This window comes from Stylophora pistillata, chromosome 11 (assembly GCF_964205215.1).
Source record: "Stylophora pistillata chromosome 11, jaStyPist1.2, whole genome shotgun sequence".
NCBI classification, from domain to species: Eukaryota; Metazoa; Cnidaria; class Anthozoa; order Scleractinia; family Pocilloporidae; genus Stylophora; species Stylophora pistillata.
Genome location: NC_142529.1, coordinates 14,655,598 through 14,670,800, shown reverse-complemented (window position 1 = coordinate 14,670,800; position 15,203 = coordinate 14,655,598). Strand labels below are relative to the sequence as shown.

The 15,203-nt window shown below is 39.8% G+C and overlaps 4 protein-coding genes and 1 long non-coding RNA gene across 5 annotated transcripts in view; 3 read left to right on the top strand and 2 right to left on the bottom strand.

Moving 5' to 3' along the window:
* LOC148720201 (uncharacterized) overlaps positions 1-1,762 on the top strand; it is a 2,771-nt gene extending 1,009 nt beyond the window's left edge. The window contains exon 2 of the mRNA XM_088739671.1: positions 1-1,762. This exon is cut by the window's left edge and continues 275 nt beyond it. Within this exon, the coding sequence (XP_088595797.1) occupies positions 1-1,010 (1,010 nt within the window). The 3' untranslated portion in view covers positions 1,011-1,762.
* LOC111319115 (inactive tyrosine-protein kinase 7) overlaps positions 1-15,203 on the top strand; it is a 344,836-nt gene that overhangs the window by 100,875 nt on the left and 228,758 nt on the right. The gene's annotated exons all lie outside the window — the stretch shown is intronic.
* Positions 1-15,203, bottom strand: part of LOC148720188 (matrilin-1-like) — a 208,818-nt gene that overhangs the window by 35,004 nt on the left and 158,611 nt on the right. The gene's annotated exons all lie outside the window — the stretch shown is intronic.
* On the bottom strand, positions 1,033-3,305 carry LOC148720200 (uncharacterized). The gene is made up of 2 exons (XM_088739672.1): positions 3,051-3,305; positions 1,033-2,911 (listed from the first exon to the last, which is right to left on the bottom strand). The coding sequence occupies exons 1-2, from the start codon at positions 3,222-3,224 to the stop codon at positions 1,835-1,837; spliced, it is 1,251 nt and encodes a 416-aa protein (XP_088595798.1). The 5' UTR covers positions 3,225-3,305; the 3' UTR covers positions 1,033-1,834.
* Positions 5,111-14,858, top strand: LOC148720199 (uncharacterized). Its single transcript, XR_015993529.1, has 4 exons — positions 5,111-5,243; positions 6,274-6,326; positions 14,553-14,635; positions 14,781-14,858. It is a non-coding gene; the product is annotated as an uncharacterized LOC148720199 (long non-coding RNA).

Here is a 15,203-nt window from a genome sequence, read left to right as displayed (position 1 = left end):
AAGAGGAAAAGACAAGTTCCAAAGAAGCTCTGCTGTCAATAGAGCTTGATATGACTTCAACAGAACTTGCTAAACACAAGGAAGTGTCAAGTTACTATAGTGCACACTACTCTGCTAAGAGCTTGAGCCCTGAGGTGATACGGATGGAGACAGGTCTACCCACTAAGGATGTTTTTGATATTGTTGTGGGATATGTTTCAAGATTCAAGGGTGAAATAAACTATTATGCTGGATGGAAGGTTGAGGCGATCACACTTGAGGACCAGATATTTATCACTCTGATGAAACTGAAACAAAATTATACCAATCTACATTTAGCCCAGTTGTTTTCATGCAGTGTTGCAACTGTTGCTAACATAGTACTAACTTTTGTCCATGTTCTGCATTCTCTCCTGTTCAAAGACATCATGACAACTGTGCCATCTAGAGAAAAGAACAAGATGTGTTTGCCATCTTCTTTCACTGAGTACAGCAGTTGCCGCATTGTGATTGATTGTACAGACATTGAAATTGCTGCACCTAAGCTCATGTCCCAGCAGAATGCTACATATTCCAGCTACAGGGGAATGAACTCTTTCAAAGTCATTATAGGGGTTGCCCCAAATGGAGTTATAACCTATGTTAGTGATCTTTTTCCTGGCTCAGTCAGTGACAAGGTCATGGTTAAAGAGTCTGGGTTTTGTAAACATTTGAGTGCTGGTGATCTTGTTCTGGCAGACAAAGGTTTTCTCATCAGCGATGTAGTTCCAAGAGGTGTTTCAGTGAACATACCACCATTTCTCAACAATGGAAAGTTTACAGAGAGTGAGGCAAGGGCGACAAAATCAATAGCTCGATGTCGCATCCACGTAGAGCGTGCAAATGCAATACTTAAGAGTTTTCGCATCCTTGGCTTCATCCCAGCATTTTTGAGGTGCCATGCTGACAAGCTATGCCAACTGTGCTCAGCTCTTGTTAATTTGCAGTATCCATTGATCAAGGATGGCTGCGAAGACTTTGAATTTGACTGAATAGAACTTTTTTTCAACTAAATTATAGTACAATGAGTTTTTAATATTATTTTTGTATTACTAGAAGCCCTACTGTAACAGATCAAATGGTATTGACATAGCTTTGGTCAAAAATATGATGTGGTCAGTTTTACATTTTTCTGATATTCATCTCCTTTATGTTCATTAATACAAACTACTATGTGTTCTGTGAAAATAGATTATAATGAAAACCAGTGACATTCTTAAATTGTCATTTCAACTAAATCCAGGTCAGGGGCATGTGACCAGTATGGAATTCTTTCGTCCAGTAGTTCCAAGTGTGAAAGTCGTGCTGGCTTAAAGGTTTTACTTTTGTGTCTGTGAAGCTGGGAGCCTGAGTCCAGGTGTATAAAACTAAAGCCACACTTCAATTAGCTTAAGGGATGGTGAGAGGTAGTCAGAAAAAATAACCTGTGCTGCATGGATTTTGTTTTGGCTCTCACCCCTTCCCTTTGCATTGCTATGCAAGCCTACTTAAGTGTGGCATAAGTTTTATGTACCTGGGCCCTGTTGAGTAACCAGGATAAGTGTTACCAGCTACCAGTAGCCATTGGTTGCAAAAAAAAAATTGTTTAAGCTTGCTTTCAGGAAGAATGTAATTTATTATTAAGTTACTATGCTAAATGGAAAAATGTGGGTTCTTTATCTTGTGTCTCTATCTGAGTGTAGAATATGTAATGTTATATTAAGAAATTAATGTATGAAATTTAAAAAAATACCTTTTAACATTAGCTACTGCCTATTTACATTAGCTCCCACTCCCCCCCCCACTCTGATTATGTCCAGCATCTGTGCACCACTTTTCAAAGTTCTCCCTCGGTAATCTTTGGGAATAGTTGATCAAAGTAAAAATCACTCAAGATAGTAATATTGTGCTCCCAAGATTCATCTCGTTCAATCTTGATAACTACACTATCCTTTGTGGTCCATACAACAAAGTAGCAGAATTTGCGCTTTGTCAGGAACATCTGGCCTTGACACTGATGCCAGTAAACATGTGTGGTAGACAGCGTATAATTCCCTTCCTTCTCCTCCAAGTAAAAGTCTTTGTGCCCACAAGCTTCCTTGATTGTCGCATTTCGATGTGTGTAGGGGCACTTACACTCAATCACCGAGTCGTCTCCCACAAGTCCATCAGGGGAAGCACCCAGAACTCCCGACTCGTGTAGCCAAAGGCCGGTCTGTACAGGTGTAAAGTTTGTGATGTTGGTGAAGGATTTCAGGGCCTCAGTCTCATTGTCCTGTCCCCATGCAATTGCTTTAACTCCACTCAAGTTGTATTCCCCAAGTAGTCGCTTGATAAGAGACGGTGTAACTCTTTTTGCCTGGAGGACGGAGCCAAAATTACTGGCAGTCAGGCGGCCTCTACGAGCTTGGTGCCATGCAGGGCTGTTTCGCTGGCCAGCCGTGAGGGTGCTCACAACATTTATGGTTCTCTCCTCTACTTTGGCATTCTCAATCAAGTACTCTAATTGTTTTTCCTTCGTAGATGCCATAAGGAAACCTTCTGAGTAAATGATATCCTCAATCGTCTTGATCGGGAGAGGGGTAGCAGGTTGTGGTTCGGGACTCAAGATCCAGCAGGTCCCTGTAAATTTGCCATAGCGCTTTAGTTCGCTGTACAGCCACATCCGATCTTCTCGGCTAGGATCGCGCGCCAAAGGGCTGTAATCCTTCTTATTCGGTGGCGCTGGAAACATCTGGCTTGCAGACTGTACGCTTTCTGCCTTTCGCTTTCGTTTCCATTGGCATTCCAGGTCCGTCCTGCTAAGGGTATGGATGCCATAAATAAATATGGCTGCCGCGTGACTGCACTTGAACTCGCCGCGAGGACACTCGCATTCTGTGTTTTTTATTTCAAGGTTTTCATCGAGATAAATCTGATAAAAAGATAATTCGAAACAGACACGTAAGTTGCAATATATATTCCGCAATATAAACATTAAATTGGAGGTGAAATCGGGGTTGGGAGTTCTTCGAATTGAACATACGTGTTGTGATCCCAAATTGGCAACTTACTGTGACTTTGTAGTCCTTATTTTTCATGCTTGCTTGGACTTCACCTTTGATGACTCCCCTGGAATAAATAAAGCTTTGGACATGGTCGGATTTGAAGTGGTTTTCTCCGCGATCAAGCGATTTCCGCTCTCCAGAAAAGAAAGAAACGAGTGAGCATATCGATAAAGACGCCATGTTTGAAGTATGAGTTTAAACTGTTTAGACCAGAAAAAAATGCTGTCATGGCAACGTGACGTCACACTTTAGGACTCTATTCTTCGAATTCGGAATTTACTTCCAAACTGCCCTATTTCTGATGACAACGCTTTCAAGTGGATAGTAATCTTCCGCCTAACTACAGATCTCTTGTTTTTTAGTGTTACTGACTGTTCTGAGGCTATCTGTTGACTAACCTCCAGTTCCTTTGGTTCCAATACTTCTTCGGGATTTTCCATTCTATGTGCTTCCTCGCGATCGCCCAGATCGATCAAATTTTTTTGCCATTTTACTAGTTCACCACATCGTGATTCCATCCTGCTCGAAGGACCATTGAAATTGTCACCTAAGGTGATCGTACCATTGACCAAACACTCTTTGATGTTTGAGAACTGTATTTTGATTCCAAACGAATCTTTACATTAACCGAAAATGGCGACTAAAACCAAAGCCAAAAAACAACAACAACACGAGGTGTCGAATTACGTCATTATCACATGATGTCAATCATAGGTACGTAAAGCGTACAAATTCGACTACAACAATGTAGTTCAGTATAGTCACGACAGTTATACTGTTCTCAGTGTTTACTCAGACCGTTTTGCAATGGTCTATTTTCGGTAATCGATATACTTTTTGAAGCATTTTGACTTATGTTAACTCTTCTCTTGCGCGAAGTGTTTGTTTTCTCAGAGAAACAGGTGGCGTGTTGTAAATAACCAATTAAACCGTAGAGTTTCTTCTCTGTCGTTAGGAGAATTTTATACTTAATCAGGAAATAATTGTTAAATAAAAGTTCCATTCTTGAGCTTGATTTCTTTTTTAAAAATAAAGTATTAAGTATTTAAACTGCAGTAAAATAAAGCTCGAGCCTTAAACAGAAAACTTGAAATAAAAACTATTTCCTATTTTAAACAACAACAAACATATGAAACATATGTATGAACTGCGGTTATGAGACGTATGTGTGAACGATCCTTCGCAGTAAAGCACTATTTGAGCAATAGTGAAAATCAGACCTGAAAAAAATTTCAGGCCTGTACGGGATTCGAACCACTGACCTCTGCGATACTAGTGCAGCGCTCTACCAATTGAGCTAACAAGCCAACTGGGAGCAGGCCAACAAATTAATTCGACATAAACCCGTAGATGATAATCAAACAACAACAAACATATGAAACATATGTATGAACTGCGGTTATGAGACGTATATGTGAACGATCCTTCGCAGTAAAGCACTATTTGAGCAATAGTGAAAATCAGACCTGAAAAAAATTTCAGGCCTGTACGGGATTCGAACCACTGACCTCTGCGATACTAGTGCAGCGCTCTACCAATTGAGCTAACAAGCCAACTGGGAGCAGGCCATCAAATTAATTCGACATAAACCCGTAGATGATAATCAAACAACAACAAACATATGAAACATATGTATGAACTGCGGTCATGCTTTTAGCTGTACACTATTGAGTTATGGAGCACTTGGGAAGTTTGGAGAGCACTCAAGAAGCTAGAGTTGCCCTCGGCTATCGCCTCGGGCACCTCTTACCCTTCTTTCGTGCTCTCCAAACTTCCCTCCTGCTCCATAACTCGGTAGAGCACGCTGAAGCATGAACCAATTGTTAAATTGTATGAGTATGAAGCTACGCTGGCTTTGTGAGCTCTGCTCTAATAAGTTAAAATAGACTTATAGGTTCGGACAAAGTTTAAAAATGATTGATGATAAATGGACTCTTCCCGCGGATAAAGTCAATTCTGTGCTCATCTGGTTTCAGCTGGTCTGTGCTTATTTTCATTAAAAGCGAAACTTGATATGCTTGAAAACCTTTGCTCTTTTGTTTCAAAAGCCGCGATAATTGGTTTTCCAACACTTTATACGTATTTGTTTTGACCGTATGCCAAAATAATGCTTGTACTTTAAGCTTCCTGTGCGCTTCTCAAGCCTTAAGTTCGGGAGAAAATTACTCCATCGTTGAAGAAGAAACTCAACTTTGAAAGGTAAATGCACACTTTCATTTTATTTTTTTATGATTATAAATGCACGGTGCGAGTATTGATGCGGCCTGTTTTCGCTGGTAAAATATTACTTTGAATTTTAATTTTTTTAAATACAAAAAAAAAACAAATTAAAAACTTTAAGGACGCTTTCCCGTTTCACAGTGATAATGTTTAGAAAGTTTTGGTCTTCATACTAGCGAGTTCACCATGTTAGTAGATGAAAAACGATGAGTTCAAACCTGAGAGGTTTAAACGCGTGGTGTATACCACCTATTTTAAGACACAGTTGCCTGAGACAGCCATTATCTTCACAATAAACGCGACTAAGAATGAGTTTATTCTTTAGTGCAGAGCTGTGTTAAGAAAGTATCTTCAGTTCTCCGGAATAAAGTATGACCGAGCTTCCATTTTATGTTATAGTCGTAAAATGACCTATTGTAAAGAAAGAACTGGAAGTAAAATGTTCTTTGAATTTTTATCATTAAAAGAAAAACTCAGCTTTAAGAACGTCTTTCCCATATCAATGATGAAAATTTAAAGAGGCTTGGTCTTTTTACTTCCTTTTTATAATTTTGGTAAATGGAAAGCAAAAAGTTTTAGGCTAAGATTTCAAAAGCGTTATGTCTACCAGTGAGTTTAAAACGATTGTTTGAGCCAGAATCTTCACTGGAAAGGTGGCTTAGAATGAATTCATTCTTTTGTGAACAGTTGTAATTGAAACAAAGTTCAGGTCTTTTGCGTCAAATCGACCGAGGTCCCATTACGTACCACTTTTCAGGAACACAAAATGACCTACTATAGAGAGAGAAATTGGTGCACGATGAGGATCATGTTTTGGCCATTTGAGATGTAGCGGATTTGAAAAGAAGAGCGAGGCCCTCCACCCAGTTTGTTAATTTAAACACAAATAGTAGTACCTCGCCCATGTGGCATGGGGCTAGGAACTTTGCAAATTTTAACCATATGAAAAAAACCCCATGTGGATTGCTCGTCTGCATCTGAAGTAACGTGTTCGTTTTTTAATTACCAGGATGAATGAAACCTAGTATTCTGCTTGCTGCTCCAGAGTAAACAGGCATGAAGGTAATAAAACTTAAAGATGTTTTGTTTATGAGATCTAAATTTAGAATTATGCTACTTTGCTCCAAGCCGACCTTCTTGAAAGAGGTATTTCGCATCTTGAATTCCAAAATTTGTCACCTAAATGAAAAGTTGAAAAGAGAAGAACAGGACAAAAACAGATCAAGATGAACCAAAGACGGAAAACGCACTTTGCACAATATTACGGGAGGTAAAGTTGACCTCACCACCTGTCTTTAGAGTAAGGAATAGGATGAGACATTTGGCTACTTAATGGCTGGCAATCATTTAAGGAAGTTCTAAAAACTTCTAAAAACCTTAAGAGCTAGTCTCTGTAAGATTCAAACATCTTGAGAAATTGAACATTTTCAGCCCCCCTCTTCAAATTCTGCACACCGTTAGGCATCCAGAGGGGATGCACAAAAATGCCCTTTTTAAAGGTTGTCGCATTCTTGTTTCCGTGGTAATAACGGCTGCTTGTTGGCGGCCAGGGGGACTCATTTTCAATTTAAAAACTTCGCCAAGAAAGTAGGAAATGTTCATCTCTGTATCAAATTTGTACTCCTACCATACATGGTGACATTATTTGTCTTTACTTTGATGCAATCAATTTTCCCGGAGAGTGAATGTGAACACACCAATCAATTATTTTATCTCGGTACAGTTTCGGTCATTTTCTATGTTAGGGTGAGATAGGAAGAGGGCTTATCTGAATTTCTCCAAAAGTACACCGATTCTGGAACTGACACTATGCACCTCGTTGGCTATAGTAATGTAGTTTTTAATACGTAAGCTCAAAAATCATGTATCGCACATTTTGATGATGTTTGCATCAAATGTTCTTAACGAAAAATTTTACGACAAACGGAATGTGCATGGCTTTGAAAGAGTGTTATGTTATGAGCAATATCCGGAAGAAAATTATCGCTTCTGGCGGTCATCTTTTAAAAAAAATTGATCAGCTTTCATAGAGGACTATTCGACGTAACGAATACGAGCAATATCCGGAAGAAAATTATCGCTTCTGGCTGTCATCTTTTAAAAAAAATTGATCCCCTTTCAAGGAGGACTATTCGACGTAACTATAATCATACAGTAGAGGGTTCTTGCTAAATGTTTTGGATAGGAGGTAAAAAATAAGAAATAGCTGGTAGCTTTGTTACCTTCCCCCCCCATGCTGGGGGTGTGCGGGCCGCAAAGGCTCCTACTGGGGTCTACGGGTAGGCTTTCCACGTGTAGACGCCATGTGGTTAACCGTTACGTTTTTCAATGAATACTGGGCCGTTCCGTTTGGTCACAAGAAGAATGGAAAGGAACATGGCGGAGTTCATTTCGCGAGGTGACAGCGAGGGATGAATTTGGTCAAAAAAAAAGCAAGATTTCTTCAATATATATGATGTGTTTTCGAACTGGTAACATGTGATAGATATCTTCATAACATTAGTTGGAATTAGACAAGTATTATTTTCCAAAAAAAATTTAGAAAATCGGTGTAGGGCGTAAAATTAGCGTTTTTTAAATGCCACTTTGCTCCTAAATATTTTAAAAAGGTAGCCAATCCCAAAAAGTTGGTCGCCATTTTTTATTTCTAAAGACATTCAACTAGATAGACCCTCCAAAATTATAAAATTAAATACACTGTAGCTGCTCAGCATCAATAAAAATCAAAGAATCTTGAAGACCTTTCTTTTTATCAAGGATAAATTGCTCCTCATACAGTCATCATGGAACAAACTCACCTGCTTCAACATATTTATACATATTCAATAAATTGCTCCTCATACAGTTTTTATATTTTTACATATTCAATAACCAGCCATTGCACTGCTGAAAATAGATATCAAGTAACAACTGAGTGAACAATCACTCCATCAAGAAATAAGTGGAAACATTTTCTCTTTGTTTATTTCTCTGCTTATCAAGCAGTATGAAAAAAAGGCCTCTAATACCGTGAACTTTCAAATGAAGATTTAAGCCATGAACTTGATGGTCTGCAATGCCTGTTGCGGCTGATCAACGCACGGCCATCGCCTGGGTTGCTGTACGGGACTTTTAAGTTTTCGTGCATGTGCGATAGCGGCCTCTTCGAACAGTGCCACGAGGCTACCGAATCAAAACCTCTCTCTACTTCTCTCTATATATCGTTCAGTTTTTGCGGTCTTAAAGTTACGTTATGGATTGTAACGTTTAGGGTGAGTTTTCTCAAAGCCTTCGTGAAGATTTCATTTTACACGGTTTGTCACCGTTCGCGGCAACAGTTTCAACTCAGCCTCACGGAAGTTTTTCTACGGATTATGGTTTAACCTGCACGATAACTGTGGTTCACTCCATTTTTCGGCGGGTTTCCGACGGATTTATGGCTGTCAAGGTTGACTACGGATATGGAAAAAGTCAACAGGAAATCTTCGGTTTGTTTTGAAGAGATCAGTTTCGAAGTGTCGCGTTCACGTTCGTCTTCAAAGGATACGGAATTATTTGGTGTTATATCACCAGTTAGCTTCTCAAGTTCAGTATCTGCTCCAATGTCACTCCATGTAAGCTCTACTCACATGTATGTATCAAGGCCATAAGGTCCCACTCAAGCAAATCCCCTCGCAACATATACAGTAAAACAGAAAGGACCCCTGTACAAGACCCCGATTATGGCATGTACATAAGCAGATGAAGCGTTCTTCCTTGAAACCTCTAGAGGTATTGCAGGTATGGGAAATACTACACACCCCCACGGACAGCCTTTAGGTACAGATCATATCAAACCCAGCATGCGGTCATATATTCCGCTGGAGATCAACCGATGGGGATTAAACAAACACCACAGTATTTATATGGCTTTTAAGGCTACTCAAAGTACTTGTCATCTAACTCATAACCAACTCAAGGAGACTACATTTCAGGTTATTTTTGACATTCCAAAAAAGCAAACGGAATCGTCTCAAACTATAGATACGCAGCAAGCGAAGTCTTGACAGCCTTTGAAACATTGATCGAAGTAAAGGTTGAAGACTCCTGTGAAAGTTTGTATTTTCTTGGCCAGTACATCTCGGATAAAGTTAAAGAAGTTATTCACAGCTGTCTAAATCAGAAGGATGCTAAGAAGAAGCTAAGGGGCTGTTAAAGAGAAAATTCGGCGATCCATTGAAGATAGCTAACGCCCATATCAAGAAGCTATCTTCCCGGACACCAATCACACCTAACAATGGCTCAGCTCTCCAAGATTTCTCTATCACCCTTGATCAAGTAAAGTCCACGATGAAAGGCAGATCACATATGGGTGATTTAAACACTGCTCACGTACTAAGACAACAGTTGGAAAAGTTAGCTCGACACAGAAGTAAATGGACCGAAAACAACAGTGGGACCATGAGTGTCAAAGGAAGAATCGCTGACTTTGAGGAGTTTTCACAATTTGTGCAAGAAAAAGCCGAACTTGCCATATATCCTGTTTTCTCGGAAGAAAGTGTTGGCAAGTAAAATCGCGAAGAGCGAGACAAGCCGACTCCCTTTAAGTTGAGAAAAAGACAAGAAACGTGGTATTTATGCAACAATCTGAATGAGTGCGAATACTTTTTGAAGAAATCTTTGAGTGATTGGCGAAACTTTGTTTTGGAGAAGAAGGTATACTTTGGTTGTTTTAGTGATCAGCGCATTGCAAAGCACTGCCAGGAAAGGCTGAAATGTAAAACTTGCAATTAGCACCACCCAACGATTGACTAAAGAGATCGAACGACACGAGTGACAAGAATCAATCTGGAGACAAACCTTGAGTTAGTACAAGTCACACTGCAACCTGCAACATGATCGAACCTGGAGACGTACCAATCAACATGGGGATATTGCCTGTCTGGTTAGTTCACTAGGAGAACCCAGCCAAGAGGATAAAAGTTTACGCCGTGCTGGACAATGCCAGTGGCGGAACATTCGTCAAGGAGAAATCAGAAAAGTTACTCGGTGTTGAAGGGAGTAACACTGACCTAATTCTTACAACGATCCACGGAACACGTAGCGTGAGAATAAAGGCTATCGAAGGATTAGTGGTAGCCAGCTAGGAAGATGTTTTGTTAGACTTACCCAGAACATTCACACGCCCTACCATTCCAGTGGACCCCAACGAAATATAAATACTACAGCCTGACGTGACTAGTAAGATGTCTCATTAAAAAAAAGTTAGTCCCGAAATACCCCCTACACGGAAGACATCAAAGTGGGGCTTCTAATTCTAATTGTATTAAATCGTCCAAGTGCCTTACGACCTAAAGAAATTGTTTACGTTGAGGATTCAGATCCATACGCAGTATACTCGCTCCTTCGATGGTACATAAATGGCCCTATCTTCTCTTCTCAAAGCATTGCGTGCATCTGAATATATGTTGATCAACAAGAAGGCTCCTCATCACCCCGTGAATATGTGGTCCCGCCAAGAATTGTTAAGGAACAGATTAAACCACAGGCAGTCCAGCGAATGTTTGAATTGCACTTCTCCAAGAAAGAAAAAGGGACAGCATTGTCACGGGATGATCAAGCTCTACCAAACAAAGGAAAATGGTTAAAGGCTGATAGTTTCGAAAGAAACTGTTTGGGGCTGCGTCGGTGGGAGTAACGAAATAATTTGGATACCGTATTTATTCGCCTATAAGCCGAGACCCTAAACTTCTTCATGTCAGCAGCTGTTGCATTGATATAAAAAATAAACACAAAACATTCGGCTATAAGCCGAGACCTAATAATTGCAAAGTACTCCACGCGTGTCGTTAACTGAGATGAATTAACATAAACCGAAAACAAAGGGAGCTTCCCTCTCGGGAAACATGCAACCAAAAAGTAGGTTATTCACTCAGTTGTTATTGGTCGTTTAATTGAAAGTAACAACAAATCACAGATAAGTTGAATTTAATGTGTAAATAAATAGAACCATGCGCGACATAACAAAACATTCACCTGAGTTCAGAATCCTGTCTCAAACAATCGCTCTCTTTCAAAGTTATCGTAATCGATCATCATGCCGAAAGTTCGTCATTCTTCATACAACTTAGCGTTCAAACTAAAAGTCTTTGCTGAAGCAGAGGCCGTCGAGAACAACTCCGAGATCGCTAGAGATTACGGAATCAGTGAATCGATGGTGCGTCACTGGCGAAAAGATCAAGCGAACCTGTTTGATGGTGAGCTTAAAATGTCAGCAAAGCGAAAGACGATGGGCTGCTTTTTGTCAAAGTATCCTGAATTGGATCAAACACTACTGGACTGGTTTTCAGAGCAGGGGAGTCAAGGTAAGTCTTTCGCTTCTTTCAAACAATGAAAAGCTTCGATCAACTGATATCTGTCAGATCGTGTTGTAATGTTTACACAAACCGTGGGAATGACCGCTTCTGATTGGCCAGTTTTTCATGCTGTCAAAACAAGTCAAACAATTGATCTCTTTTATATTTTACAGGAATTGCTGTAAGCGGATTAATTCTACGGCTAAAAGCGAAGGAGTTGAGCAGTGATCCAGACTTCAAAGTCTCACTGGGTTGGTACCAGAGATGGAAAAAGCGCCATTCCATCAGCCTTCGCACTAAGACAACCCTGGCCCAGTGACTCCCACAAGATCTGGAAGAAAAGATCATCCAGTTCCATCGGTTCGAGATCGCACTTTGGCAGCGGTATGGCCATTCGCTCTCCAGGCTGTTCAATATGGATGAAACTCCTATGCGATTAGAGCTTCCATCGAGCAGAACCCTTGAATTCCGTGGCAGCAGAACAGTTCCAGTGAAGTCTTGCGGCACCGAGAAGAGGAGCTTTACAGTCACACTCGCATTCGCCGCCGATGGCAAACAACTTCCACCTTCCGTGATCTTCAAAGGTGTTCGCACTCCAAGAGACCTCGCTGTTCCAGACACTGTTCGAGTATCGTTCCACAAGAAGGGCTGGATGGATGAAAAAGGTAGGAATTTGTCACATTTCTATTTCATAGCTCACTGCTAATTGATGTTATGCTCAAATGACTGATCTTCGCATTCTGTCAATTTATACTAATTGGGTATTCTGTTATTTATTTCAGGAGTGAATGAGTGGATTCGTACCTGTTTGCCACGGAATCCTCGCGATGAACGGTCACTGCTTGTATGGGATTCTTTCCGAGCCCATCTGACAGAGTAGGTGAAAGCAGACCTACAACAGCGCAAGATTGACGTAGCTGTTATTCCAGGCGGCCTGACTCCAGTCCTGCAGCCATTAGACAAATGCCTCAACAAACCATTCAAGGACAACATGCGGCGAAAGTACCTTAACTGGATGATGACAGGTCCCTTCGAGTACACGCCAGCGGGAAAGAAGAAGGCCCCGTCGAAAAACCTGGTCCTTCGTTGGGTGAACCAGTCATGGGAAGAGATTCCGGAAGAGATGGTGAGAAGATCGTTCAAAACGTGCGAGATCTCAAACGCTCTCGATGGAACAGAAGACGACGCCATCTACAACGATGAAATGCCTGAGGTAGCTGATGATGACATGGAGGATGAGTTTGAGACTGACAGCGAAGAAGACGACGATGACTTAAAACTTCAATGTCACAAACTTAAACTTCACAAACAAAACGGCTCCTTTAGGAGCCACCACATAAATTAAAGTCAATGACCAATAATGATTTACATGTACCTACCTTTCGTGATCTCGGAAATTTGTGTTTGTTGATAATCGCTCGGCTTATAGTCGAATAAACATTGAATTTTGAATCTTGTTAAGCACCCGTAAATATTTTTTGGCGAAAATACTCGGCTATAAGCCGAAGCCCCTACCTTGGCGAGAATTTACCTGTTCTCAGTTTAATTTGTTGGAAAAATCGCTCGGCTTATAGGCGAATAAATACGGTATATCAACAAAGTTGAGTTTCCAGATGGGATTTGAACCCACGACCCTCCGTGATCTAGTGGGTTCAAATCCCATCTGGAAACTCGATTTTTCTCTTCTATTAAATTGTTTATTTCATCTTTACATCATCAAAGTTGAAATGGTAAATTGGCCACCGTAACGATTACGTAACGATTACAAAAGCTGACGTTTCGAGCGTTAGCCCTTCGTCGGAGCGGAAAATGGTGTTGTCTATGTAGAGGACAGGCATTACAAGATGCCTCTCCCATTTAAACATCAGAACATTCCGCTCCCAAACAACTATGCGTAAGCAGAGAAGCACCTTCATAGCCTTGGGAAGCGTCTGGTGTCTGATGCCAGATATTACACAGACCACTGCAGCTCTATGTCTGAAATAATTTCCAAAGGATATGCTCGTAAGGTGGGAGAAGAATTCAAAGGTCAATACGTTTCTTTTGTCATGGGTAAGCCTCGCGTAACGCCAAAGAAGACAGTCAGCATCCAAGGGCTGGAATTGGCGGCTGCCACTCTATCTCTAAAGATTGGTGACATTTTGAAGGATGAGTTGGAGTATGGAAACATTGATGACCATTAGACGAACAGTAAGGTCGTTCTAATATTTATAAGCAACGAATCCAGTCGTTTTCACGTCTACTCAATTTTTTATTTTTTGGAGTATCCTAGTAGTTTGACATTAATTTGCACTTGATACAGAGTTCATACTGAGTTCTTTCCCTTCGTGATTTCTGGATTATACTTGAGCTTCATTCACAAATTACCCCTATGAAGAGTAGAGGTCCACAGAGATTTTTACATTTTTAAAAACTAGATATTGTAGCCAACAAGGTGTATTTTTCAGTTCCAGAATCAATGTACTTTGAGTGAAATTCAGATAAATATTTTCCAGGTTTTACTCAACACTAAAAATGACCAGAACTGTACTGAGATAAATGATTAATCAGTGTCTTTACTTTCGCTGTCAGGGAAAATTGAATGTATCGAGTAAAAATGAATGATATCACAATGCATGGCAGAGATACCAATTTGCAAGGTCACAGAGAGCTTGAAATAGAGAAATGAACATTTTACACTTTTTTGGCAATGCTTTTGTATGTACTTAGTTTAAGCAGCAAACAATTATAGTCAGCTAAGCTTTGTAATGTGCCATTAAACTAAAACTTAAACTTAAACATTAAACTTAAACATTAACTTAAGCGTTAACTTAAACATTAAACTTAAACTAATTACAATAACAATGCGAGAGCCAACGGATCATAAAGGGCATCGGTCAATGTTTTACGCAATCAAACTTGAGCATGTGATAAGGTGGATATGAATCCCATGTGTTTTTATGAACCTCCTCATGATGTGATAACCACTTTGCAGGAAACTAAGTGAAGCCAACAAATGTGCTTTTGAATTATCATCACATAACCAGAAAAAAATTTAGTTGACGCCTCCATCTTTTAGTAAGTGTCCTACATTGATGTGGTTTTTTTCACTTAATTTTTTGACGAACTAAAAACTGTTAACTTGAGGTTTACACAAGTGATAAACAAATAAGATTACGGCTTTCATTGATATTATTGAAAAAGTTACTTTATTTTCCTGAAGGGATGCTTCAGCCACAAATCATTTTTCTGATAGTAATATCATTAGTGGAACAATGCTCAGGTATGTCAACACTCTATTTTATCACCTTCACATAATTAATGTGTAACAGGTTTTATCAGATGCCTCAGGGTGAGAAATTTTTGAAATGTGATTGGCTAAGACAGTTTACCTTTTGTAATAAATAGAAATTTCCTGTTCATTGCTGACAAGAATTCTCAGTCCTGATTTCAAATATGCAACTACTTTTAGTAATAATTGAAATTATAATAATCCATTACGGCAAATGGATGTTTCTGAGTGAGTGAAGGGTAACAATTCATTTAAAAGTATGACTACTTTAAATTAGTGTAAATTAAGTTCAATTAGAAAATTAATGTTTTTTAACAAAGAATTATATCATTTTCTTTCTTTTCCTGTGGAAGT